Source organism: Penicillium verrucosum, assembly GCF_028828655.1.
Source record: "Penicillium verrucosum strain IBT 35672 chromosome Unknown utg000003l_segment0_segment0, whole genome shotgun sequence".
Taxonomy (NCBI): domain Eukaryota; kingdom Fungi; phylum Ascomycota; class Eurotiomycetes; order Eurotiales; family Aspergillaceae; genus Penicillium; species Penicillium verrucosum.
The window spans coordinates 580,279-605,628 of record NW_026643212.1 but is presented as its reverse complement, the minus strand read 5'-3'; the positions used below and the strand labels follow the sequence as shown (position 1 = coordinate 605,628).

At 47.6% G+C, this 25,350-nt stretch overlaps 10 protein-coding genes across 10 annotated transcripts; 4 read left to right on the top strand and 6 right to left on the bottom strand.

Annotated features, from left to right (window-relative positions):
* Nucleotides 1–112: 112 nt before the first annotated feature.
* N7516_008022 (DUF2985 domain-containing protein) lies at nt 113–1,051 on the top strand (the record flags this gene model as incomplete). The annotated part of the gene is made up of 2 exons (XM_057220742.1): nt 113–196; nt 260–1,051. The coding sequence occupies 2 exons, from the start codon at nt 113–115 to the stop codon at nt 1,049–1,051; spliced, it is 876 nt and encodes a 291-aa protein (XP_057071014.1).
* A 263-nt stretch (nt 1,052–1,314) lies between these two features.
* On the bottom strand, nt 1,315–4,187 carry N7516_008021 (putative sterol glucosyltransferase; the record flags this gene model as incomplete). The annotated part of the gene is made up of 7 exons (XM_057220741.1): nt 1,315–1,517; nt 1,575–2,236; nt 2,287–2,637; nt 2,705–3,068; nt 3,121–3,278; nt 3,329–4,016; nt 4,073–4,187. The coding sequence occupies 7 exons, from the start codon at nt 4,185–4,187 to the stop codon at nt 1,315–1,317; spliced, it is 2,541 nt and encodes an 846-aa protein (XP_057071013.1).
* A 914-nt stretch (nt 4,188–5,101) lies between these two features.
* Nucleotides 5,102–7,625, bottom strand: N7516_008020 (beta-glucosidase; the record flags this gene model as incomplete). The annotated part of the gene is made up of 3 exons (XM_057220740.1): nt 5,102–6,788; nt 6,854–7,331; nt 7,382–7,625. The coding sequence occupies 3 exons, from the start codon at nt 7,623–7,625 to the stop codon at nt 5,102–5,104; spliced, it is 2,409 nt and encodes an 802-aa protein (XP_057071012.1).
* A 1,135-nt stretch (nt 7,626–8,760) lies between these two features.
* On the top strand, nt 8,761–10,054 carry N7516_008019 (fungal specific transcription factor domain-containing protein; the record flags this gene model as incomplete). Its single annotated transcript, XM_057220739.1, has 5 exons — nt 8,761–8,814; nt 8,864–9,219; nt 9,274–9,516; nt 9,577–9,842; nt 9,900–10,054. The coding sequence occupies 5 exons, from the start codon at nt 8,761–8,763 to the stop codon at nt 10,052–10,054; spliced, it is 1,074 nt and encodes a 357-aa protein (XP_057071011.1).
* Nucleotides 10,055–10,197: 143 nt separating this feature from the next.
* N7516_008018 (Six-hairpin glycosidase-like protein) lies at nt 10,198–12,640 on the bottom strand (the record flags this gene model as incomplete). The annotated part of the gene is made up of 2 exons (XM_057220738.1): nt 10,198–11,334; nt 11,492–12,640. 2 exons carry the CDS (start codon nt 12,638–12,640, stop codon nt 10,198–10,200), a joined length of 2,286 nt encoding a protein of 761 aa, XP_057071010.1.
* Nucleotides 12,641–13,393: 753 nt separating this feature from the next.
* Nucleotides 13,394–14,900, top strand: N7516_008017 (Major facilitator superfamily domain general substrate transporter; the record flags this gene model as incomplete). The annotated part of the gene is made up of 2 exons (XM_057220737.1): nt 13,394–14,167; nt 14,241–14,900. Coding segments are annotated over 2 exons (1,434 nt in total), but the record flags the coding sequence as incomplete, so codon positions are not given.
* Nucleotides 14,901–15,271: 371 nt separating this feature from the next.
* Nucleotides 15,272–16,016, bottom strand: N7516_008016 (GNAT family N-acetyltransferase; the record flags this gene model as incomplete). The annotated part of the gene is made up of 3 exons (XM_057220736.1): nt 15,272–15,498; nt 15,628–15,701; nt 15,763–16,016. 3 exons carry the CDS (start codon nt 16,014–16,016, stop codon nt 15,272–15,274), a joined length of 555 nt encoding a protein of 184 aa, XP_057071008.1.
* Nucleotides 16,017–17,047: 1,031 nt separating this feature from the next.
* On the top strand, nt 17,048–18,317 carry N7516_008015 (D-isomer specific 2-hydroxyacid dehydrogenase family protein; the record flags this gene model as incomplete). Its single annotated transcript, XM_057220735.1, has 4 exons — nt 17,048–17,195; nt 17,252–17,318; nt 17,374–17,654; nt 17,734–18,317. The coding sequence occupies 4 exons, from the start codon at nt 17,048–17,050 to the stop codon at nt 18,315–18,317; spliced, it is 1,080 nt and encodes a 359-aa protein (XP_057071007.1).
* Nucleotides 18,318–20,334: 2,017 nt separating this feature from the next.
* N7516_008014 (DUF1295 domain protein) lies at nt 20,335–21,433 on the bottom strand (the record flags this gene model as incomplete). The annotated part of the gene is made up of 2 exons (XM_057220734.1): nt 20,335–20,665; nt 20,730–21,433. 2 exons carry the CDS (start codon nt 21,431–21,433, stop codon nt 20,335–20,337), a joined length of 1,035 nt encoding a protein of 344 aa, XP_057071006.1.
* Nucleotides 21,434–21,991: 558 nt separating this feature from the next.
* Nucleotides 21,992–24,781, bottom strand: N7516_008013 (putative DNA mismatch repair protein; the record flags this gene model as incomplete). The annotated part of the gene is made up of 3 exons (XM_057220733.1): nt 21,992–23,874; nt 23,929–24,317; nt 24,375–24,781. 3 exons carry the CDS (start codon nt 24,779–24,781, stop codon nt 21,992–21,994), a joined length of 2,679 nt encoding a protein of 892 aa, XP_057071005.1.
* Nucleotides 24,782–25,350: the final 569 nt, after the last annotated feature.

Here is a 25,350-nt window from a genome sequence, read left to right as displayed (position 1 = left end):
TGGGGTTAAATTTTAAAAGTGTGGACAAACTTTTGCTACCCCATGTATTTAGTTAATCACCCACCCTATTCAATCAATTCATTGATTCTCCCGATTTCGATTTCAGAACACGATGGATGAAAGACTGTTAAGAAACCCGAATGCAATGGAAATCGACAATATTAGTATTGCTAAATCTTCATTATCCAATGACCGGGTCCGCACCTCCAGTCACTTCGATTATAATTTCTTGGGAGTTTGTCACTAACGTCCATTGCAGACGACCGTCTCCCAGAACACGGTCGAGACTATTCCAGAAGCCTCATGGCAAGGGAAATGCCACGACTTCTTTCGATGGACGTGTACGCCATTAGGAGCTTGCATCACAATCTACGGTCTGAACGTGGTCGCATGGGGCGGGATGCTCTTCCTCTTGATGTGCAACGCAGCGCCCGCAATGTGTCATCCAAGTTGCGATAGCCTGGACTCATCACGTCGCATTTGGATTGAAATCGATTCCCAAATCTTGAATGCCCTATTTTGCGTCACGGGATTTGGATTAGCCCCGTGGCGTATCCGTGATCTTTACCAGTGGTATTTCTGGCGATTGGGCTGGTCGGAAGGTAGTCGACGGAAAGGGCTCGATCGCCTGGCTGAGATTCATAAGAACTGGTTCTTGATAGCTCAAGAGCCGAGTGTGCTTCCTATAAAAGCTCAACAACATTATCCATTGATTGAACAGGCTACGCCTACCCAGTCGTGGAAAATGGATGTTGTGGTGTGGGGGAATATCCTTAATACTGTCTTTCAGATTTGCTTGGCTGTTTGCATGTGGGCATGGAATCGCTTCGACCGACCGAGTTGGACAACTGGTCTATTTGTCGGTCTTGCTTGTGTTGTTGCTGGAGTTCCTGGGATTTTGATGTGGTTGGAGAAGAAACGCCTCAAGAAAGCCAGTGAGCACCCCGGTGCTCTTCTTTTGATTCCTCGAGCTACACAACCAGTGCTTCCAAGTGGAGGAAGTGGCGATTTTAGCTATGTAAATTCGGAATCATGTGTTGCTATACCGTGACTAGTGGAACATTGATATAATTATCTGGATATTGTCAGAAAGTTTGGATTTTCGGTTGATTTAGTGAAATTTCGTTTGACGATTGAAATGAACATAGATTTTAATAACAACTCTGCGTTCGTATCACCTAGAAAGCTAGCTATTTGCACTATTCTCCATAGTAGCTTTGGTAGCTTGAGCATCGGAATCATCTTGTCGAATTCGACTCTGCCTGAAACTATGAAAGTGAAAAGATTGAAGGTAAATATCCAAGCCAAGTCTATCTACGCATCCGATGACAATAAAAATCTATCAAATGCCTGCAGAATCTGACGCCGCTCTTCATCGGTCATCTGCATCCTGGTCGTTTCATAATACCCACTCTTTAGCCGCGCACTCACAATGGCCTTGCGACTTTGTGAACGAAACGCCCCCTCAATACTTTTAGTAATTCCTTGGAAAGGATAAGCCACCAGTCCGATGCCCGCTAAACACACGGCTAAGTTAGCTCTGCTCACCTTCATGGATTGAGATAATTGCTTACCAGAGGGGACCTTGGTTGCAAGTCCAATAGTGCCTTTTGCAAACCCCTTGACTGCACCTAAAGCACCTTCATCTCTTGCTCCATTGACGGGCTGTGTAAAGAAGCCGCTAAACCCATCACTCATACCATCCACGAAATTCCTTCCACCCATGATAGCTCCGGATTTCCAACCCTGGATCGCGCCGTAATCCTTGGGCGTTTCCCCATACAGCCGAGGAACCTGTCGGAATCCTTCAGCGGCAGCATGTGGAATATCAACTACTACTCCTTTGAAGTATGATCCGGTGAATTTGCCAAATCCTTTCATTGTCGCGCCTGCCATGCTGCCTGCGACGGATAGCCCACTTCTGCTTTTCTCGAGCCCACTTTCGGACCCTGGCCCAACGGATGGTGTCCGAGAACTATTCAGATTCTCTTCACCGGCAGTGGATATTCTTGTTGACGAGGGTTCTCGTGAAAGTGGGCTGCCAGGGAGCGTCGGGGCTTGCAAGGCTCTCGGTGATGCTTTTGGTGAACGACCGCGTTTGTATTCTTTGTATGGGTTGTAAATCATATCGGCGGTCGAGCCCAGCATAGTTGACCCGGTTGTGGTGGCTGCAGCAAAGATTCCGGTTACGGGATCCCAGCGGCGATGTTCAATAACGATTGGATTGACGAGATGACTGAGCCATCGGTTAGCAGGTTTATGTACTAGCTCGAGGGGGGTACATACAACTGAAGACGCTTTTCATCTATCTTTTGATGTTCAATCAAGATTTGAACCGCTGCGTTTGACAGTGTCACGTTTCCCTTGCCCTTTTTGTATTTCCAAACTGCAACCTGGAGGGGCATTAAATTGCATTTCATCTTGTCCAGGGGAAGATTTTTGTGGAAAGATTCCACGGCTGCGGCCACACCCGATTCAGTCTGCATCTTGACGGCCAGCTTACTTGCGGCTTCTGTTGCCTCTGGAGTAAGGCAGAACTTGATAGCAGCGGTCAAGTTCTGAAAGTTGAGAGATGCAAATGGAATAGGTCTAGGTCCAGCACCAGCTCGAGCAACCATGTTGCCCCAAAAAGGTTGACTAGGAGAATCAGTATTGATGGAAACTCGCAGGTCAAAGATGGGTCAATTGAAAAAGTGCAACTCACTCGCCGAAAAAAGGCACGATGGCAGTTGGTCGACCATTTCTGAGGCCACACGAAGTAGTTCCAGCGCCTCCGTGGTGAATTACTGCGCTGACATGTTGAAAGAGCCACTCATGTGGACAGTCGTCAATATAGTAAATATTCGCGTTTGGACTTCCAACTAGCCCACTCCAACCCTTTGAGATGATTGCACGTGTACCTGCCTTTACCACCGCAAGAACGACAGTGTCTATCAGCTTTTGAGGGTCATCAACCACAATACTACCAAAGCCAATATAGACAGGGGGTGGGCCGGCTTGTAGAAACTCCCTCAGCTCCGAGGGTGGGGAATACGATGGGGGATCTCTAAAGAAAAATCCACAGACATCTAATTCATTAGCCTTTCATCATTACAACAGGAAGCCAAAGTGATGACATACCAATGTGACTTGGCCAATCCTGTGGTTTTGGCACAAGCGCTGGAGACCAACAATATGTGTAAGGTACTTTCAATGTTTCGGCGAGGCTGGGCCCTTCCGTTGCGGGAATAGGTTCCAGATCTATTGAGACCCGCCATCGATTGATCACATCTCCTAGTCTGGATTCTGATGTTAGTCGCTTCCCGTGTTACTCCATGGGTCACTTTACCCTTGCCATGTCAACCACTCAACAACCCCGTAGGAAACCCAATTTGCAGTGCGAGGATCCATAGAAGAGGAATTTAGATTAGCGAGAGGATGTGGAAACGCCTTGGTACTGCTCCACGGCATCGTAAACATCAGATGGACTGGAATGCTTAGGGCCTGTGCACAATGAACGTGTGCAAAGCTAGGAGGGTTAGCAATGATGGCGTCTGCAACAAATGGCTGTTTGGTGATTGGATCATCTTCAATGCATGATCTCCAGCACCCCTCGAGCATTGTGGCTACCATAGCCTGTTTTCTTTGCACTTCCCCTGCGCGCAGTGTCTTCATCTGTGGAATCAATCCGGGGTTCTTGACCATGAATGCCATCAATTCTGCAGGATCTCCACCGATGGGGTAGAACTCTAATCCTGACTCGTGTACGAACTTTGCAAAGACATCATGTGTGGCTATTCGCACCCGATGACCATGCTTTTGTAGTGCATTTCCGAGCGCGATGAAAGGTTGCACATCCCCACGGCTTCCCACAATTTGAATGACAATGTTGAGCTTGAACTCGCATGACGTCACTTGCTTGGTAGGGCTGATATAGTCGGGAGGTGGATTGTGGATGTCTTCTTGCTGTAGGTCGATGATTTTGGCGAGGGTTCTCGCAATCTTGGATTCGAGGTTCACATTAATGCGGCCGTCCCCTAGAACGAGTATTAGAATGGGCCGACAAATCACCATCACTGTGGCTCGACGGAACCTTGAACGTTTCCTGATTCTGCCACGAGTCCACCATCGTCAACCAACGAATATACAGGAGGTGCGGACTCTTCCGCTTGTTCTTTCCCGGTCCCGGAATCTGTAGAGGAACCCATTTTCAACGTTGGTGAAAGATCTGGAGATCTGGAAATCTGGAAATCTGGGAAAGTTAAACAAGAAGAGGCAAGTTAAGCTAATCTCGTACTCGTACCCTTCGGCAGATTGGGACTAGTGGATCTTAATTAAGGGTTTGTTTGTGGGTCCGTGCGTTGCCACTAGCGCCCTTTTGGTATCCACTCCCCCTATTTTAAACTTTCTGATTTTCGCTAACTTTCAGGCAGCAAAGTTTAAAAAATAAGCCTATATTAGGGAGTTTATTAGCGATATCACCATGAGATGGGGAAAGGACATGAAGATCCTGATGAATTTCGCGCAATTGTGCGGACCACGTATAAAACTATTATTAACTAGTGAGACCTGAGCTTTGCATTCTTCCCTTTTGAGCTTTATTTATATTTAGAAATGTAGTCAGGTCAGGGTTCCTTGATGCTTGGGTTGAATTTCGAGGTTATAACCTTGGAACCTTGGAAGTCTGTGGCAAATCCCACTACATCCAGTCTTTCGAAACCTGTGTTAGCACGTACAACATAATTGGATTTCATACATTCATATTTCTGCAGAGTGAGATCTTCTATTTGATGTAATTCCGCCTTCAAGTAGTGTTTGTAGAATTGTAATTTGAGAAGGACATATCGGAGATGGAATGTTCTATTGAACACTGTTGGATTATAGGAACAAGTTACGAGCATGAGACAATTGTACAACGTATATTTGAAGAAACGACAAATCTTTCTAATGGGAAAGTCGAACGGAGTATAGAAAGTGAGCAGAGGTGGGGAAATTACAACCCATTCCACCACGTAGTTTGTCCGATCTCAAAGTCGGCTGATAGTGGATTTTCAGCGCTAGAGGTTCCAACTTGAACGATGTAACGACCGGCCTCTTGAACCCACGCGTTTCTATGCTCATCTCAGAAACTGGTCGCATATTTAGTGAGGATCTTGACAGTCACCGTCTCGGTCTGGTGTGGGCGGAGGAACACCTTTTCAAAGCCTTTGAGTTCCTTGGGTGGTCGATTGATACTCGGACTCTGCTGGGAAACATAGACCTGGACAACTTCCGCCCCATCAACGCTTCCAGTGTTCTGGACATCAACAGTGATGAAAATCTCCTCGTCGGTCTTTTGGAGAGAAACCGAGCTTAACTTGAACGTGGTGTAGCTCAGTCCATGGCCAAATGGAAACGCAACGTCCTTCTTGCATTTCTCATAGAAGCGGTACCCGATATAGACACCTTCACCGTACTTGGTACTACCTCTTTCACTTCGGAAGTTCAAAAAGGCCGGGTTATCTTCATTGCGGCGCGGAAAGCTAAGCGGCAGCTTGCCACTCGGATTCACCGCACCAAAGACAACGTCCGCAATTGCATTCCCAGTCTCGTTACCGCCGTACCAGGCGTGAACCAACGACGAGACATCATTGAGCCAGGGCATGGTTACGGGAGTTCCGGACTGTATGATCACAGCTGTGTTGGGATTTGCCGCTACCACCGCAGCGATGAGCTTGTCGGTCCCCGGTGGTAGGTCCATAGTACTCCGATCATATCCCTCGCTTTCCCAGTCGCTGTTCAACCCGGCGCATAGAATGACCTGATCGACCTTCTTGGCCAATGCAACTGCCTTGTGGATTTCGGTCTCGATCTCGATCTTTTGAATACCACCAGCTCGAAGACCACCCGCGCCAAACGAGGTAGCTCCTGCGACATTGAAGGTTCTGGTCGGCAGTGTACCGAAAGTGATTTGGATTCTGTAGGTCTTGCCCTTATCCAATCTGATGGTTCCAATTTCTTCCACTGTTCCGGAGCCAAAGAAGCTATCACCAGGGGTCTGCACGGTTTCGTTGTCGATAATACACTGGCCATCAACAAAGATTTTGCCGGTACCGGATACCGAAAGACTAAATTGATAATCTGAATTCTCTTCTGGTGTGATTGTGCCATCAAGCTCCAGGTAGAACAGATTGGTCTCGATTTTAGGGTGTCTGTAATCTGCAAGGAAAATGTCTGCTGTATTGACATACAGTGAGTCGACCATTTCCCGATCCTTCTTTGACGGTGGCTCGAGGTAGACCTTCATATCAAACCCTTCCAGGCCGTTTCTTGCTTTGGTCAGCCGAGATAGAAGAGGCATTTTCTTCCAACCTGGAACTCCCAAAGCATATTGAATATCCGGGACTTGTGCCCTCAGTCCATCGAGAGGGCTAATCGCATAATAAGGCTTGAGTGCTGCGGAACCACCACCGCAATAAGCTGCAAAATTGGCGTTTGGGCCGATAACAGCTGTAGTCTTGTTCTTCTTGAACGGTAAAATGTCGTGATCATTCTTGAGCAACACCAAACTTGCTGAAGCCAGAGAACGAAGCAACGATGATGTCTCGGGTGTATCCGCAGTCAGCTCTTCGGCGTTTTCTGAAATTCCAAGAGGGAGCAATTTCTTCACAACCTTCAATACCTCTCTTACGCATTGGTCAAGTTCAAAGGGTAGTAATTTACCACATCCCAGAGCTTGCTTCACTAGTTTACCACGCATGTATGAGGGCCCTGGCATTTCCAAGTCAAGGCCAGCTTGAATTGACTCAGCAGTGGAATAAACTCCAAACCTAAGTCCAGTCAGCCCATATTCAGATTTCGCACCGTTGCCTCGATCATAGATATATATACGCACCAATCTGACATGACCATCCCATCGAATCCCCATTCCTCCCTTAGGATACTTTTGATGAGTGGCTTGCTCTCACTTGCATGTGTTGCGTTGACTTTGTTGTACGCTGTCATGTAACACATGGGCTTTGCGTCTCTTTGCGCGATCTGGAAGGGCATAAGATAAATCTCCCGCAAAGCCTGCTCCGATACAACAGCATCAACAGACTGTCGCTCATGCTCCTGGTCATTGCAAACAAAATGCTTTAGGGTAGCTGCTACACCAGTAGACTGGATACCGGCGATGGTTGCAGCACTCATGTTCCCAGCCAAAACTGGGTCCTCACTGAAAGACTCGAAACCCCTGCCACCCAAGGGAGATCGTTGCATATTGGTTGTCGGTCCCAGTATAATCGATGCTCCTTTGGCAATGGCCTCCTGGCCTTGTAACTGGCCACCTTTCTGGACTAGTTTGGTGTCCCAGGTAGCCGCAAGTCCGGTTCCTAGTTGTCAATTAGCAATTGCACCGAACAACACTGAGATGGACACTCACCGCATGGGAAGCAGGCCGCAGGAACACCGTTGAAAAACTTGGTTCCTCTCACGCCATTAGGTCCATCGGTTAGACGAATTGAAGGAATACCAAGGCGGCGTATGGGCGCAGTGTGCCAAGGGTCATTGCCGGAGATCAGAGCGATCTTCTCGTCAACAGTCAGTAGTGCTAGGGCCTGCTCCACGTCAAAGTCACAATGGACTGTTTTTTGAACATTCGAGTCATTCATAAATTGTCGGGTCATGATGAAGTTTCGAAGAGAAGTCGCGATGGATAATTTCTGGGTGGCGGGAAAGGAGAACGGTTATAAACGTAAGAAGTGCAGAAGCGTACATTATATCTGATAAATTGTACAGCAAACACTAGTTTGCAGGGTCTGAGGTTCTCTTCTCTTCCCACTTCAACTTCAGAGAGCAAGCAAGAGAGTATGGACCATGAAGGCAAGTAGGTCCACTCGGCATATCTCCCCCCGAACTCCCCCGGACCGGCTAAACCCGCGACTCCGCGAGGGGTCATTCACCCACATCACAGACATTCCTTTTTGCCAACGGGCTTTATATCTAACGTCCCGGGATTCCGCTGTCTTCTTAACTTGTTCGTGCATTGCATCTCGCACCCCACTTCCTCATCGTATATGGTTTGGATTGATTCGGACATCCCAAATACCCCCACCCCCCTATCCCCCAAAGAAATGCCGACAGAAGGAACATGCAACCCCCGGAAAAGACAGCGAGAGGAAAATAATGAAAGACCCTCGTACCCGCGGAAGCGGGCCACGCAAGCATGTCACACTTGTCGACGCAAACGAATCAAGTGCGATAATGAGAAGCCCGTGTGCGGCTCTTGTGTGGGATTGGGGATGCCGTGCATTTACCGAGAAAACGACAAATCAACGTAATCAATGAACTCGCGACTGAGAGAAATAAAATTCGCTAAGCAAATATGTTAGATTTGACCCAGCCAGCATTCTCATCTTGCAGCGCTTAGACACTCTGGAAGAGTTGGTCCGTGGATCCCCGTTGACTCTGGGGTCTCTACCTGCAACAGCGGGGCTATCTTTAGGGCAGGCTGTACTGAATAATCAGGAATCGCCGCCCACAGAAGGGAGACTGCAAGCGTTGGAGAGGACGAAATCATCCACATTGTATCATATCAATGTCGAGAGTATTTTGAGTTGGCCAGTCTTTCAATCTTGCAATCTTGCACAAAAACATGAATTAAGGGCTTTACTTAAACTACCAAGCGGAATCTCAGAACCAAAGTCTTTGCCTGTCTCTTTGGAGTTCGAAATTGGTGGAGCTAGACAGCTACTGCAACGCTTCGTCAGACACATTCATATCTACAACCCCGTCTTACAAATCGATAAAGTGCAGGAATATATGAGAGACACGCTTTTTAATGGTCTCGATTGGGATGCAAAGTCATGTCTACTTGTGAGTAAACGTGAAGGGATCTGTGATAGGCTCCGCTTACTCCCAACAGCTCTTGGTATATGCACTAGGGACTATCTCCGGTCCTCCTGAAAGCCAATCCTCATCTTCCTCCTTGGACGTCCGCCAATCAGAGGAATTCAAGAAGGCAGAGGCATACTTTCTTGCAGCCAGAAAGCGGATGGGTGTATTACTTGGTGAGAGCGGTATGATTGAAGCACAATGCTTCTTCCTTGCGGGTGTGTATTTGATGGCGACATTGCGACCATTTCAAGCTCGGCCGATGTTTGTCCAGGCTCTAGTCTGCTGTGAAGGGTTCCACATTCCGCTACCTCCAAGCGATCCCCATCACGATGAGAACCATACTCTGCAAGAAAGCATATATTGGACATGCTTTAAGTCGGAATTGTCAGTTTTCGCCTCTAGGAAAATCGAAACACCAGACTAACCATGTATTTACAGAGAACTTCGATTGGAACTGGGTCTTGGAAATACCTGCTTGGACCTAACATATCCCGCCCTCTTCCCTTCCCCTCCCAAAGATCTTGAAAGCCAGGGAGAGACCGTGTGGTATTTCTATCTAGCAGAGATAGCTCTCCGCCGGTTAGGAAACCGAGTTTTAAATTATATCTATAATTGCAAGCCGTTTGGAAAATCGGCCGACGTAGAGACGATTAGGGAGTTCGAAGGACAAGCACACGGGCTGTGAGTTTGGTCATATTTCCCATCTTCCGTCTTGATTTACTAATTTCCTCTTCCACCTAGACTAAACTCGCTTCCAGCACCGCTAAAACCCGATACGCCGGGCGAGGCAGCGCATGATGAAGATCACGAACAGTCTGCTTTGCGTTTTATCTTGAATGGTCATGCCATCGACTGCTTCGAGATGATCTACTGGCCTTTTGTCTTCGACGCCATTCACGAAGGTTTGTCTCACGACCCCGAGGTAGTGGACTTTGCGCGAAAAGGGCTACATATGTATGCCTCTCGGATTGAAAGTAACCAGCCTGGATTTTACTATCGTCACCATGGTACGTGGCTTATGTTGCGGTCTTGTACACGTAGTGCCTTACTGTTGTGTGGTACAGCTCGTCGGGGTCTTGACACCTTACTTCCCCATTCCTGGAAGAATGGCGTCGAACAGGTAATGCAAATGCTGAGATACTGGAGCTCTGAAGCGAATGATATCGCTAGTCAGTCAGAAATACTCGAGTGCCTGATGAGAGACCTTGCAGATGGCTGATAGAGCATTGTGAACCAAGGTTACCCCGATAGTTGGTTCCATTATGTACAACAATAATATGCATGACAAGGCCTCCCTATGTCGTACCGTAGCTAATCCACGATCCCTGAGTCGATGAAATTGGCAATGAAGTGTGAAGTTGCTCAATTTGAATTCAACGTCAGGTGAATATCTTCAGCCCCGTCCATCATCTCGTCATGCCCATCCGGATAGACGACTCGGATGGGCATATTTACAGACTTCCCGGTATGCATGGTCAACGACAACGAAACTTTGGTAGTATTGTGCTCGCGTTTCCAATGAACGTGTGCCAATCCAAATGAGCCAGGGACCCCGAAGGGTACTTTAATATCGAGTGTTGGGAACAAACTGACGCGTGGATGGAAGGTCATGGTCTTCCACCCTGGTGTACCCATTCGAACGCCAGCAACCTCGGTCGTGAACTCATATATTGGCGAGCTTCCCCATGCATGACAATCTGATCGTTGGGAGACTGTATCTTCCAACCATGTGGTAAGATTCAGGGACAACTGGTCTTTCCATGGTCCCCAAAATCCGTGGAACCTTTCGTCATACAGACTACCTCCAACCATTGACATAGCACGAAGCGTGTAAAAAGACATTGCCGTTGATGCCTGTGTAAATGTTCTAGCACCCGACACTGCAGTGCATTCAGAGATGATATCAAAAGCCAAATCGCCCGTTGCGGCACCAGACAAAACGGCCCAAACCTGACCATGTTGACTATAATCATTGTCACAGGCGGCTTCGGAGGCTAGACCGTCTGTGAAGAAGTGTCCATCAAAGCAGTGGGCCTTCAGCGCAAGCAGCGTTTCATCGGCTCTCAGTTGGTATTCTCCAGCAACTGCAGAACGACCCACGGAAACCAAAACATCCGACATCCGTTTCAGTGTATATGCATACAACATGTTGGTATATGATGCAAAGCCAGTCCTTTCCGCCGCCGGTGGAATCCCCAATGGCTTCCATGAATCTGCCCAATCGACAAAATCCCATTGCTCTGAGCTGTCGGACAAACGAATGAGGCCGAGCTTGGAGTCGATGCGGCGAGCAAACGAATCCAACACGCCGTCGCACACGGGCAGGAATTGACGAACAAATTCGCCGTCATGGAAGTATTCAAAATGATCGCTTATCATGCAGATCCAAAACAGGGAGAAATGTGGGATTAGCTGAAGTTGGTGAGCTGGCGCGCGGCTAGCCGTAAGTCGAAACTGCTGGCGAGTATGAGTTGTGAAGTTGGATGATTGCCTGGCGTGCTAAGCGATCATCACCTGAACAACAGTATGTAAAAAGGGCTGAGCTCCTGGTGTCCATCGCATATTGAAGTTGCTCATAAAACGGACAGTCCTCGTAACAATCATGCATGCAATTTGACAGGGTTCGGATGCTTGTTGTCCACATTTGCCGGTATACATTATCAGCGGATGGAACCTCAAAATCTGCAAGGACCTGTAGGGGGTATTTTGTTGTGGTTATGTCAATGCGCTTCATGGTGAGATCTGAGAGTGCTGATACCGTGATATCCAATGCCAGGAATCGAAACGTTCGAAAGTGAAACGGCGCAAATACGTCTTCATCGGAACAGTTTGAGTTGTAGTTCAGTGTACTCCTGAGCTTTTGATCGGCAACACCAGAAATACAATACTCGTCTTTTGGCCCTAACAGTTTCTTTCCGGTATCCCGGCGGTCGCCTTTTCTTCTGATCCATGGGACAATATCGGGTACGTCTTCATAACACTCGGAGTAGACCACCTGCATGGTACTACCAGCATGTTCAGGACACTTGAACCGGAAGTAAAGCAGTGCAGTCGTATGGTTTTCAACTTCCAGTTCCAAACGATGCCGACTTCCAGCTGGAAGACAGATTCCCTCGGAAGTTGTGTCATGGGGGCCAAGCAAAGCTTCTTCCCAGTTCGCTCGGGGCTGGTTGCTTTCAATGTTGTGAATGGCTTTAAATGTCACTGGCTCATATCGAGGAAATGGGATCAGGCGGGGAGAAAGTTTCCATGGGGCCGCAAGGCCATGGGAGGTGGAAAAAACCAAAGGTTTGGCCGGTATCCAGTTTGGCTGCGTCGTGTATTGACCGACTTTCTCGTAGATGTGCAAGAACGCGTCCTCTAGAATGTTTGTTGGTAGCGTGGTTGATTTATCCAGGGCCGTTTCCCAGCTGTCGTTGGTCTGAACATCGATGGCCGGAGCGGGATCCAAGCCACCGTTGCGGATGAGGAGACCTGGCACATGTAATCGCGGAAAGCTGGTTGCGTGTGTCGTGGCATGGTACAATCGCAGAACTCTCACACTGATGGTGTTGGCTCCCAATCTTAAGTACGGTTGAATATCTAGCTCGTCGTAAAACCAAAGGTGACGGTCCCCTTTGACGGGACCAACAGATACAAGGTCGGAATTTACATAGAGCTTGTATTTCGTGTCGGCGGTGATGTGAATATGTACTGGTTTTGAAATACTTTCTGTCACAGTTATTGTCTTGCGAAAGTGAACAAATGCTCCAGCGGAGTCCGTTGAGTGCTCTGTCCATTCGGGATGCCATATCCACATGGCCATGATCGATGTGGGGGATCAAAAGAAAAAGAAATAAGAGATATGCGGGATCCTCATCTGACACTGTTTCAAAGTTGCTTGCACGGCAAATTGTAGAAGAAGATTATATATCTTCAGCCACTTGTAGGTAATCGAGCAACCTTGGAAAGACCTCAGGGAATGTTTCATCCCCCGGGATTCCGCGGGGTAACTGCGGCATTCCCCACAATTCTTGACGCCGAGCCGGAATTGGCCCGGGATTCCGCGGTGATATCGGCATAGGAATTTGGAAATCCTTTCACCTAGCCACTCTGCACTCAACTGTGCTCGCTCGGAATAGCTCTATTTCCCCAGCTTTTCGGAAGACTCTCCCCCACACCCGAGAACCCCGGAGTACCAGAACGGTTTGGTCAGAACGGGAATATGGATCACGATAGCACGACTTCTTCTCTTAGGAGAAAAAGGGATGGCATATATAAAGTCTCATCGGCATCTCTCCACAAAACCGTCTTGGTTTAGTTAAACATTTATTCTTTACAATCTACCGTGTTTGAAGTCGGGCCACTGTTAAAGGAGCACCTACGCCTGATATGTCTTCTTCTAGGGTAGCGATGCCCGAGAGCAGCGTGGACGTGGTTCACTGGTGGAGGCACAAAAACTTACGTTCACTGAATCTTCTCATGATGTTTCCACTACTCTCTCTTTTTACTCAGGGGTATACCTCCAACCTGTCTCCTAGCGAGGAACCCGGCGTATGGCTTGCCTATTGGAAGTTAGCTAACCTTCGCCAACGATAGTTTTGATGGGTCGATGATGAATGGCCTGCAGGCAGTGGAAAGTTGGCGCAGCTATTTTGGACAACCCAAAGGAGCTACCCTGGGTTTATTCAATGCTGCCTATCCAATCGGTGGCCTGGTGGCTATTCCGTTCATATCATTTGTGTGTGATAGTTTTGGTCGACGTGCTGGTCTTTCCCTTGGTGCAATCATCTGCTGCGTAGGGGCAGCACTCCAAAGTGCCGCGCAGAACCTCGAAATGTTCGTGGTTGCTCGCGGGATTCTAGGCTGCGGAACAGTCTTCCTTGGGGCATCTGGCGCCCCCTTGATCACAGAGATCGCACACCCAGCGCACCGAGCTACAGCAACGGCTATGTTCAACACAACGTACTCCCTCGGAGCAATTGTTGCGGCTTGGTCAACCTTCGGGACATTCCGTATCGATGGTAGCGCTGCATGGCGAATTCCATCTGCCCTCCAAGGCCTTCCGTCTCTTGTGCAACTTCTTGGTTTATACTTCGTTCCAGAGAGCCCACGTTGGCTTATATCCAAGGATAGAAGCAATGAAGCGCTTGAAATTCTTGCGAAATACCACGCGGAAGGGGATCAGTCCGATCCGCTCGTTCTTTTCGAATTCAACGACATCCAAGAGGCTCTCCAATATGAGCGCACTTTGGCCGAGAATACCTGGATCGAAAGTTATTTGCAGTTCACCCGTTCTAGTGGAAATCGGAAGCGCTTGTTTATTTTGTTCTGGAGCGCATGTTTTGCCCAGGTATGTTTCCACGGTCAATACCCATGATATATATTGAAGCTGATCTTGGGACGCGTGCCATCCCTATATTTAGATGTCGGGCAACGCTTTTATTTCATACTACCTTTCGCCGGTTCTCTCGAGTGTGGGATTAACAAGCAGTCTAGAGCAAACCTTGATCAATGCAACCCAACAGATGCTTTCGTGGATTTCCTCGTTATATTTCGCCACTCTTCCCAATAAGCTTGGACGTCGATTTCTATTCCTCGGTTCAGGAACAAGCATATTTCTTTGTCTCGTTGGTATCACTACTGGCAGTGCTATGTTTGCCCAAGACGCTTCAAACAAAGCTGCAGGCGGCGCAGTCGTTGCCTTCCTCTATCTGTTTTCACCATGTTACAATTTTGGTCTGAATGGCAATCTCGGTCTCTATATTGCAGAGACCCTGCCTTTCCATCTTCGCATGAGGGGTCAAGCTTTGTTCCATCTTTTCTCCACTTGCTTCACCCTACTCTCGACCTACGCGTTTCCTATTGGGCTCCAAAACATCGCATGGAAGTTCTATATCATCTTTATTCCGTGGGTGGCTATCGAGTTTATTGTTGTATACTTCGTGTACCCGGAAACCAAGGGATACTCACTTGAAGACATCGCGATAATCTTCGATGGAGAGAGTGCGGCTTCTCTCGGGCATGACCTATCTGCGGATAGCAAGGATCTTGATGTTGAACATTCTGAAATCGTTCGCAAGTAGTTATTTCTATCTCTCTAATTCCAATTACCCGGTTTGATTGTTGCTACTTCTTGAGCTGTAGAGGGACTATGTGTATAATATCTCTTTTCAATATAGGTGATTCATCGTCAGCCTTCACTCTCACAACTATTCCGTGCAAAACGAACCACAACGCTCGGGTTAAGACATAATCATAGGAGATATATCTGCTGAATGGAAGATTTAGTGACGGGAAGAGCTCTGCAGGTGCACCATGAAATACTAGTCTTTGCTTCCTTGTTACCATTCGGTCTGGATGGGGTTCTTTTGGGGGATGTTTGGTTTGTTTGCCTATATCATCACCACTTTTAACAGATTGACTTTTATTACATTCTATTCGGTGAGCATGATTTCTATTGGTCCGGGGACCGTAGCATCGCTACCTGCACGTAGTCGGGATATGGCTCGAAGGTATCAACCTCCCGGAACCCATATTTCAGGTACAAGGGTCTCCCAGCCGGAGATGCGGACAGATAAACCTCCAGACCTTCAGCGTCGGCGCGCGTGAGACCCCATTTGAGGAGCTTTGAGCCCAGGCCCTTGCCCTGTTGGGAAGGGTGAACAGCCAGAATATCCAGATCTATGCATCGCGGTTAGTTATGGCGGCTCGTCTCGTAATACAGACAAAAACAAGCAAGCATTTATAAAGGGAAACTCAAAAACTGCGAGCAACACTCAAGAAACGGAAAAAAAAAAAGAAAAAACGTACAATAATGAGGCCGCTCCCCCATCCACTTCTCATGTCGCGCCTCCATACCATGAAAAAAACCGATCGCAAAGCTCCTTGTCACTACTAGCAGGCCATGCGATTTCTTTTTTATGCTGATCGCGATCTGCAGCTGACACGGGCCGTTTCCATTTCCCGAATGCGACGATCCTGCCACTCTCCGAGTCTTCCGTCACCTTGAGCAATACATCGTTGGTCTTGCCTGCAATTGAAGCCGTGATCACGTCGCTGAGATATTTTTCCCACCATTCTGTCACATCCGGCGTGTTTGGGAACATAGTGGTGTCGAGGTCGCTACGGAAGCTGGCGTAGAAGACTTGCGTGAGTTCGGGCGCATCGGTGGGAGATGCGGGGTGGACCTCCAGTGACATCTTGGGCGGGTTGAACTTGAAATGTGTGGGCGACAATTTGTTGAGGTGATATGATATGCAGAGGGGTAGGTTGTGTGATGGATTGGAGTGTTTGCGAGTTTCAAATTAGGTGATCTTGGTGGTGGCGTCATTCCCAAGGTGGAGAAGGCTCCATTTCGACAGTTTGAGAATACAAATATTGCATCTGCTTGCAGTATATTCACATTGGAAGCGGAAATAACCCTAGTTTATGCTTCATAATGGGTAATTTTACTGCGGCTGCTATTTAAAGACGTGCATGATCCCATGTGCGAGGGGCATAACGGCTTTTTGGCTTAGTTGATGCCTGAACGGTGCCTGAATAATGCCTGAATGATAAATAAGGCACCAATAAGGCATTTTAAGGCACCAACCAGCCCCTTCGCACCAATGACAGAATCCCATACCTACTAGTATGTACTGCAGTGACTATATACCCATCCTCAATACGTGCTGCTGACATGTTGCTGCTTCAACATTGCAGATAGTGTAAATGCTCCATCGAGAACTACCCCTCAGGCATTTAAGCATTTAGGCATCAACTCTCATCCTCAGGCCACCAAGTCATGCATATGCTATGTTACGCAGACTCAATGCTAATAATAATCAGATCGTAGTATGTTTTTACTATTGACGTTGTCATCTGTTGCTCTAGAAAGCTCTTTTAGCTTATTATAACCCGTCTTACAAACACTGCCACATAACTAACTAGAGGTAACTCAACGTGCTCTGAGACCATATCTAAGCAAAGTGTCGCCATACCACGCCATCTCACATAAACTACCACCATATCCCGCAAAATAGCGAACAGTTCCAATAAGAAACCAGCATCCGACCCGTTTAGATGGAGGTTTTACTCTTTGAGATGTCAAACTGCCTTTATAAGCCACCGAGGCGGGGCACTTTGATAAGAAAACCATCGCCCGCGACCCGGACAGTTCTCACTTCAAATCCCCAACCCTCTTTTGAGTCCCGCACGCATCTTGAAAACAACACTGGATTTCATCGCAATCATGGGTGACGCGGCATTTGTACCGGAGCATGTTCTCATCATTTTCTATCAGTTGATGCCAGTAGAGCTGAAAGACGTTATCCGAGACAAATTCCCCGATGCCGAGGTCACTATTTACGATGTTCAGCCAGGTGTTCCTGTGCCATCTGGTAATTTACCTTAATTCTTCAACATCTGAGCTCACGGAAACTAAAATCCCGCGCAGAAGTATATCGAAAGGCCACTATTCTCGCGACTTTCACGGATCTTCCAGACCTCAAGGACTCGAAGAAGTAAGCCCCCCACCCTGGTCAGGTTTACTGTGTCTGAAATTAACCATTACTGTAGCCTTAAATTAATTCACACCTACTCTGCTGGCGTGGATCATCTTTTGCAAAATCCAATTTTGCTAGAAACTAAAATCCCCATCACTACGAGCTCGGGTATTCACGGTCCTCCCATTGCCGAATGGACCGTGATGAATTGGCTGGTATCATCCCGGAAATATGTCAAGGGCTATGAGGCCCAGAAATCCCACTCGTGGGATAAGAATGCGTACGGGCCAGGTCTTCACGATCAAGTGGGCAAGAAGGTGGGTATTCTAGGATACGGAAGTATCGGGCGCCAAAGTACGTTTCACCCGTCGTCGTTCAGTACCCCCGAGCTGCAAATCGCATGGAAACAAGAACCCAAGTTGACCATCGACAGTCGCCCGCGTCTCGCAGGCATTGGGCATGACCGTCCACGCATACACGGCCACCCCACGCCCAACACCTGAATCCCGCCATGACACCGGCTACATCGTGCCCGGAACCGGAGATCCAGACGGCTCAATTCCGGCATCGTGGCACCACGGAACAGACCGCGAAGCTATTCGCTCTTTCTTATCTACCGGGCTAGACCATCTGGTTGTCTCACTTCCGCTGACTCCGCAAACAACCCATCTCCTCGGCGCAGAGGAATTCGCCATTCTATCTGACCGGAGTCATCACCATACGAGCAAGCCTTACGTGACCAACATCTCCCGAGGCAAGGTTATCGATCAGAAGGCGTTGGTCGATGCGCTGAATTCTGGGGTCCTGGGTGGTGCCGCACTTGATGTCACTGATCCCGAACCTCTTCCTAAGGATGATCCTCTCTGGGATGCGCTCAATGTTCAGATCAGTCCACATGTCAGCGCTCTTGGAGTGGAGTATTTCCCGCGCTCTCTTGATATCCTGGCATTAAACCTGGAGCGCATCGCTCAGGGTGAGCCGTTAATCAACTCTTATACACGGGGCAAAGGGTATTAGAATTTGCGCATGTAGGTATTAGTTGGATTAATATCACACGGCTGGACAACCCCTTGGTGTCCTATGTGACATCGGAGACTGGGGGTTATATGTGACCACAGCTTTATCGAAGCAAAAGAATTAGAATTGTAAGAATATACTAGTTTCAGGTGTAAGGTCCCGTCTCAACCGGGTAAGATACGTTGGCTGTGGGACAGGGAACAAAGGTGTATTGATCTGTGTGGGTCAAGACTAATTCTTGCCAGAATTCAGGGGGGGCCCGGGGTACGAAGACGTATAGGGGTCAGGCGTCAAAACCCAATTTTAGAGGACCTTGGTGCCTTAATGCCTTATTTTAGAACGGCAGAAAAGTATAAATACCTGAATTACTATTACACGTGCCTTAATAATCAAAGTACCTGGCTTCTCCCAGCGTTGTTAGGTAGGGTATATGAAGCCTTTTGCCACCATACAAATCAATGCATCTCCATTTTCTGGGTGGTTGCAAGTCCGAATTTGATAGTAATAATGAGAGAAAGTTCACTTTTGGAGATGCATTGATTTGATTTGTATGGTGGCAAAAGGCTTCATTTTTCGGACTTGCAACCACCCAGAAAATGGAGATGCATTGATTTGTATGGAGGGCAAAAGCTTCATTTTTTAGACTTGCAACCACCCGGAAAATGGAGATGTATTGATTTGTATGGTGGCAAAAGGCTTCATTTTTTGGACTTGCATACACCCAGAAATATGTGGATGCCTTATATTTATGGTGTTGAAAAGCTTCATTTAGGCAGGTTGATGTATTGACAATTTACAGTACACTGTATAGAGCGGTGTATAAAGCGGTGGTAATTCAGGCATTAAGGCACCAACATCCCCCCCAAAATTGGGTTTTGACGCCTGACCCCTATACGTCTTCGTAGCCCGGGGGGCCCAGGAATAAAAGGAAATGTGTCTTTGAAAGGCCCTTTATCCTTTACAATTATTTCCCCTTCTCCCACGAGGATATCCACATCCGAAAATAGATCGTGGCAATAAAGCATCGGGGAGGCATCGGTAGTGCTTTATAACAAAGGGGCTTTGATTAGAATAACTCCGAATCCTCATCCGATTTTTGCACGTCTTTGTGGTATCTGGGCTATATAGCCGTGGATATATTTGTAGTGGAAACCCCATTTTTCCTAATCGTCTTCGACAATCATCATCACTATACCTCCCGCTATTCGTGGAAACCGAATTCATTTAAAAAACACATAGTATATAGGATGCCTTCGTTCGACTATCAACCGGTTTACACCTAGAACCAGTACGGTTCCCTTTTCGATCCAATACTTCTTATATGAGGCGGATTCGAAGAAGTGTCAACAGTACAACCAGCGGAAGGTGGCATACGACCTACCGTTAGAGGGAATATAGGGTGATCGTGTCGAATTGATAGCGATGGCGGGTCGTATATTACCTTCCGCTGGTTGCATTGTTGACACTTCTTTGAATCCGCCTTATATAAGAAGTATTGGATCGAAAAGGGAACCGTACTAGTTCCGGGTGCAAACCGGTTGATAGTCGAACGAAGGCATCCTATACACCATGTGTTTTTTAAATGAATCCGGTTTCTACGAATGGTAGGCATGGTGATACTGATTGTCGAAGATGATTGGGAAAAATTGGTTTTCTACTACAAACATGTCCACGGCTATATAGCCCAGATACCACAAAGACGTGCAAAAATCGGATGAGGATTCGGAGTTGTTCTAATGTTTTTCAAGCTCAGCTCAATCCAATCGTTCTATGACTACAAAACAATAGTCATTAGGGTCTATGATATAGGTTAGAATCCATACGCTTATTCTGAGATAGAGACTGCACTTAAACCAAAATTCTCAGAACTGCTTCATTCAGTCTTAATTTTACTGTCATAATATGTTTCTTGGTGGATTGAAGAGAGGTTGGAGAATATGCCGGTGTAGACCCATTATTATTGAAGGGTGATTTGCATTTTATAATTCAGGTAAAAAAGTAATCGGAATGTACGTTATTACATACTATCATATGCACTTCTAAACCCCTCCTCAATCACGACGCCAATAAACCCGCAACCAGCAACCGCCAATGCCCATGGGTTCACCAAGTCGCCCAAGTCAGGCCAGAAGCTGTTTTTCTCTCGCTTCCACTGTCGCAGCTGCTTATACTTATGTGGATCCTGAGACTTATAGCGCTCTTCCTGGCTAGCCTCGGTCTCCTTGTCACCACCCACGAAGCGAAGGAATAGGTAATTCGTCACAGGTCCTAGTATCACAACTGGGTTGAATGGACCAGCCATATTGAGCAACGCAAATGAAAGATGGACCAAGGTGTCCCCAAGGTAACTAGACCACAATCAGCAGACGTCATCAATGTGAAGGGCGATATATGTATCGCAAACAAACTTACTTCGGATGCCGCACCAAACCCCAAACACCATGCCGACACAAGTCCGTCCGTTCCTGTCGGTGTAGTGCAAGCTGTGTATCCGCCATAACTTCCATCGCAAACCCAGCACCAAAAATTCCAACACCAAGCGCCCGAACAACATTTATCACATCATCGCCTATTGGAATCCTAGCATCACCCGTAGTGAACGGAACCGTGAATGGCAAAGAGATAACACTCAACACAGCAGCTTCCGGTAAAAATAGCTTTAAGAATGCCCCTCTCCAAAAGCCAGGTTCCTTTTTGATTTCGGCGTACCGCGCATCATCTGTCCCGCGACACAATGACCGGCAAGCAATCCGGGCAAAAAGTCTCGCGCCCCAGATAGTAACGCAGCTTAGAAGAACTCTTTTAGTCCATGGTAAAGCCTCACAAGCAGTTCCGAATGAGATGTCGTGTGTGCACATCGGCTGACCGACGGCGGTCCACCAGGCATTGAGGACTTGGGCGGAGGGCCAAAGCCAGTCTTTGAGTTCGACTCGGTTTGTTGCTTCGGCTGCAATGTATGTTGCCAGTGAAAGGCTGGAATATAGGCCGAATGAGGGTAGGAGGGTTGATTTTAGGATTCCCACGTCACCGGGTGTTAGCTTGTTTTTGAGCGGTGGCGAATGGAGAGAGCTAGAGAACTGGTTCTCTCGGACTGAGTGGGGGACTAAGAATGACATTTTGGCGCATCACCTGGATCCTTGAAGGGTTGGGTTACGGTAATTGCAATATCAATGGATAGTGACCTGGTCGTGGTTTTATACCTCGTTCCATGCTGTCCGGCCATTGATGTCAGAATTATGTAACGCTCAAGTGGGCCTGCATCTCGAGCTGGTTTCATATTCCAGGCGTTGTTTGAATACAACGATATAAACGATGAGATTCGAAATTTTATGGCATACATATAACACGGGAAGAATGGTGGGTATCGAGATGGCCGACTTTCACCCTCGGGATGGTCAACTTTGGTGCAAAGGCCTCCATAGAGGTACATGCTTAGATACATATGTAGACAGACAATAAAAGAAGCCTGCATGACTCGCCTTTTTGTTAACACAGAGCTTGCATGGGATTTTTGAGGTCAAACAGAAATGTTGAAGTGTGACAGCTCTGATGTTTGATATATAGAATAAGAGATAATATTTAAAGAAATAGATAATATGAACCATATTATTAGTATTCTGGAGTATGGCGTGAATAACTCTTCCAAGGTATTCGATGGGTAAGTATAGGCAGCCTTAATTGTGTTGAGCTGTTTGCACATGCTGAGAAATAATGGAGGCAAGATCAATGTGAATACTCAAAGGCTGTGATTCATCCTTATTCTTGTATTTTTGATTCATGATAACCATCAACCGTTCATTCCAGAACGGCAAGCAGGTTTCAAGATCAGTTGCCGAGAATGCGGTAGTTTCGTTGACACTCCCGGTGTATATATTCTCGGGTATATCCTGCTTGAACGAGTTCGAGCTGGGCGACAAGTCGACCGAGCAAGTCAACCCGAGATCATGCAAGTCGGAGCCATCGGGTATACGTTCGAAGGGAAGTCGGTTGGTGGGTAATCTCCGGGCCTTTCCGTCGTTCGTTGAAGGTTCATCGGTAGAAAGGTCCCTTTCCTGGCGCATGAGGTATGCTCGCGGATCGTGAGGAGAGAGCGTTGTCGCAGAGACCGGCTCGCCGATCGAAGTTTGCGACGAAGTTAATGCAGCTTTTGCGGCAAGGTATCGACTGCTATGAGGCGAATGCGATACTGGAGCAGACTGTGAACTGGACGGGTTATTGTTCTGCTTGAAGCGTAGGCGACTGCTCTGGATGGCTTCCTTCTTCCGCCTTTCGAAATCAAGCGCTTTTTCCAGATCGGATGGTTCCTCATGGCTCACGCCTTCATGAAGTTGAGCGGCCCATCTCTCAAGAACCGGAAATCCTCGACCACTATCCATTGACCCTGGGATATCCTCACCTTGGTCTTCAGGTAGCGACAGCACATGACGAGCAGATTCCGGGGTGATGCTATTCTTCGATGGACTATCCGAGCAACCATCATTTTGCCCATCGGCATGCCCAATGCTTGGCGAGGTGTTCGTGGGCAATCCAAATCGTTGCTGTGCAAGGAAAGAAAGCGGTGAGTCCGGTTCCTGGGTCGGTCCTTCCTCAACAGGGCTTTGCTGCAGCGAGACTTGCGTGGTTCTTTGGAACCAAGTGTCTAGAGCTCCGTTCCCATACCGATCTCGATCACGTTCTCTCTCGGCGCGTCGGGCGCTCGAAATTCGATTAGTCTCAGGGGAGGACTCGTTCGATTCCGGTGGATGCTGTCGACGACGCATCACGGGCGACCTAGGTGCGAGTCGAGAAGTAAGAGGGGCTGCAAATTCTGAGCTGGGCGAATGCTGGAGGCCTCGCAGTTCACTCTCCCTTCGGATTGGCCCATGTGGGCTATCGCTAGATGGATCCACGGGGCTTGTTTGAACGAGGGAATTGCTCCCGCGTCGTGGTGTTTGAAATGAGGCATTGATTCTGGAGATAGACCACGGATTGACGAAGCTGGAACGTTTGGTTTTGCCGGTGGCTGATTCGTCGGGACTTCTGGGGTCCTGGCTGCTTGAAGGAACCACAGGCGAAAATGCGTACTCAGACCGAAGAGGCTTCTGTGAGAGAGGCGTGTGGGGTATGGCTTCATTGAAGGGGTTGTCAGGGTCGCGAGGCTGTGTGGAAAGCTCTGTAGCTGGCTTCCTAGACATCAAAGGTTCAAGTCCTGCTGAGACTTCAAAGGATTTGCCAGCATCCTGTTTGCCTTGGTTGGAATTTCTTGTCTCTGTCCCTTCTATTCCTCCGTAATGGTCGCTAAACAAATTCTCTACCAAGGCCAAGACTAGATCTCGGTCTTCGAAGAGCAGATCATCTTTTGCTGGCTCGATGTTTACATCGTACGTTCCTCGAGGACAGCGAATTTGCAAACAGAGAAAAGGATCGATAACCGATTTAAAGGATTCGCTTCTAGATGCGGCAACGCGGACGTATGGTTTGAAGATTTTCACGATCTCATGCCCAATTCCCCTGCTACTAGAGAGAGGGCGGCCATCTACACTGATGTATTGGCCTGCGTTGTTGATTCTTGGGGTATCTAACTTGCTTGGTTGGTAACCACATCACCGGATGTTCATTAAGATGAGCTCACCGAATTGTGTCTTTGGAAGAAAGGCAATGGCTTCATACTCTTCATGGTCTGATGATCCTCGTTTATTCTCATCCGTTTTCTGGGACGAAAGTCGCTTCACGGCACAAGAAGAAGACGTTTCTGTGCCGGCTACCTTGAGGGCTGCATCCGAGATCGAGGCGTCTGCGCTTGGCGCATAGGTCCAATTGCCGTTTTCATTTTTTGCCTTGAGCATTTTGAGTGAGAGCCTCTTGGATGGCTGAGCTATAGCATATGCCTGGAGAAGCTTTTTGATTCTCGTGAGATTTCTCGCAGCACCCTTTAAGGCAGTTTGTCTGCGGACAGGGATGTGTTTGAGAAAGTCTGTGATACGAACAGTTGTGCCCACAGGATGTGACGTCCGTTGTGTTCTGTGATGAAATGTCAGCAGTGACACATATTTCAAGAAGCTGACGAGGTCAGCATACCCAATAACCTCTCCGTTTCTTCCATACTTCACACATCGCCCGGCAACTTCGGACTCAACTCGAGTGGTGACAACGAGAACGCCAGACATATTCGCGGCACTAGCAAGTGCTTCACCACGAAACCCCAATGATGACCCACCGACATTTTTGAGATCATCTAAAGTCCGGATCTTGCTGGTAAAAGCTCGTTTGCAGACATATTGCTGGTCCTCTGGAGAGATGCCGTGACCATTGTCCTTGAGCTGTATGATATCCACGGTGTTTTGGGAAATTTCAATCTGCAGTGACGCAGCAGAAGCATCCAGGGCATTGTCTATAAGTTCCTTGACAACAGAGTAGGGATCCGAAATGACAGATGTGGAGCCAATCGCCCGGATTGTTTTCTGAGGAAGAGCCTCAATCGGCATCCTGCACGCCTGGTATTAGTTGTTCATGACCGAAAGAATCACAAATTGTTTTCATCTGGTTGATTGAGGCTGAAAAAAAAAAACATCCGAACAATTTCAACGACTTATAATTGATGAACGTTGACTCGGCAAATGTCGAAGGAGGATGAAATTGTCTTGGCATGTAGGATCACGTGGTGTGGTTGTCTTAAATTAGTAAGGTTCCGAATCTGCCCCCACATTCACCGAATTAGGTTTAGTTCTCTTCGTACCTGCCCAGGTGCCCCGGTGCCCTTCCTCATTCTGTGTTGGACTTGTTTTTGCTTGAAATTGATCACTTTATATCATACCCAGAATGCCCACTTGCTATCACAAGAATAGTCAGTCGCATATGTGACCTTTTCACGGCTTTTTGATGGGTCTGGGGTGTTGTTTGGGAGTCATTTGAGTATGTTGTAGTAGTTAGTCTCTTTAGATGTTGTTTACATACTTTCCCCCTTATTGGTGTTGTAGATAGAGTATAACTAGGTAGGTAGTATCAGCTTAGGATATCCAAAAACAATCTTTCCATGTATAACCTTTAACAAACA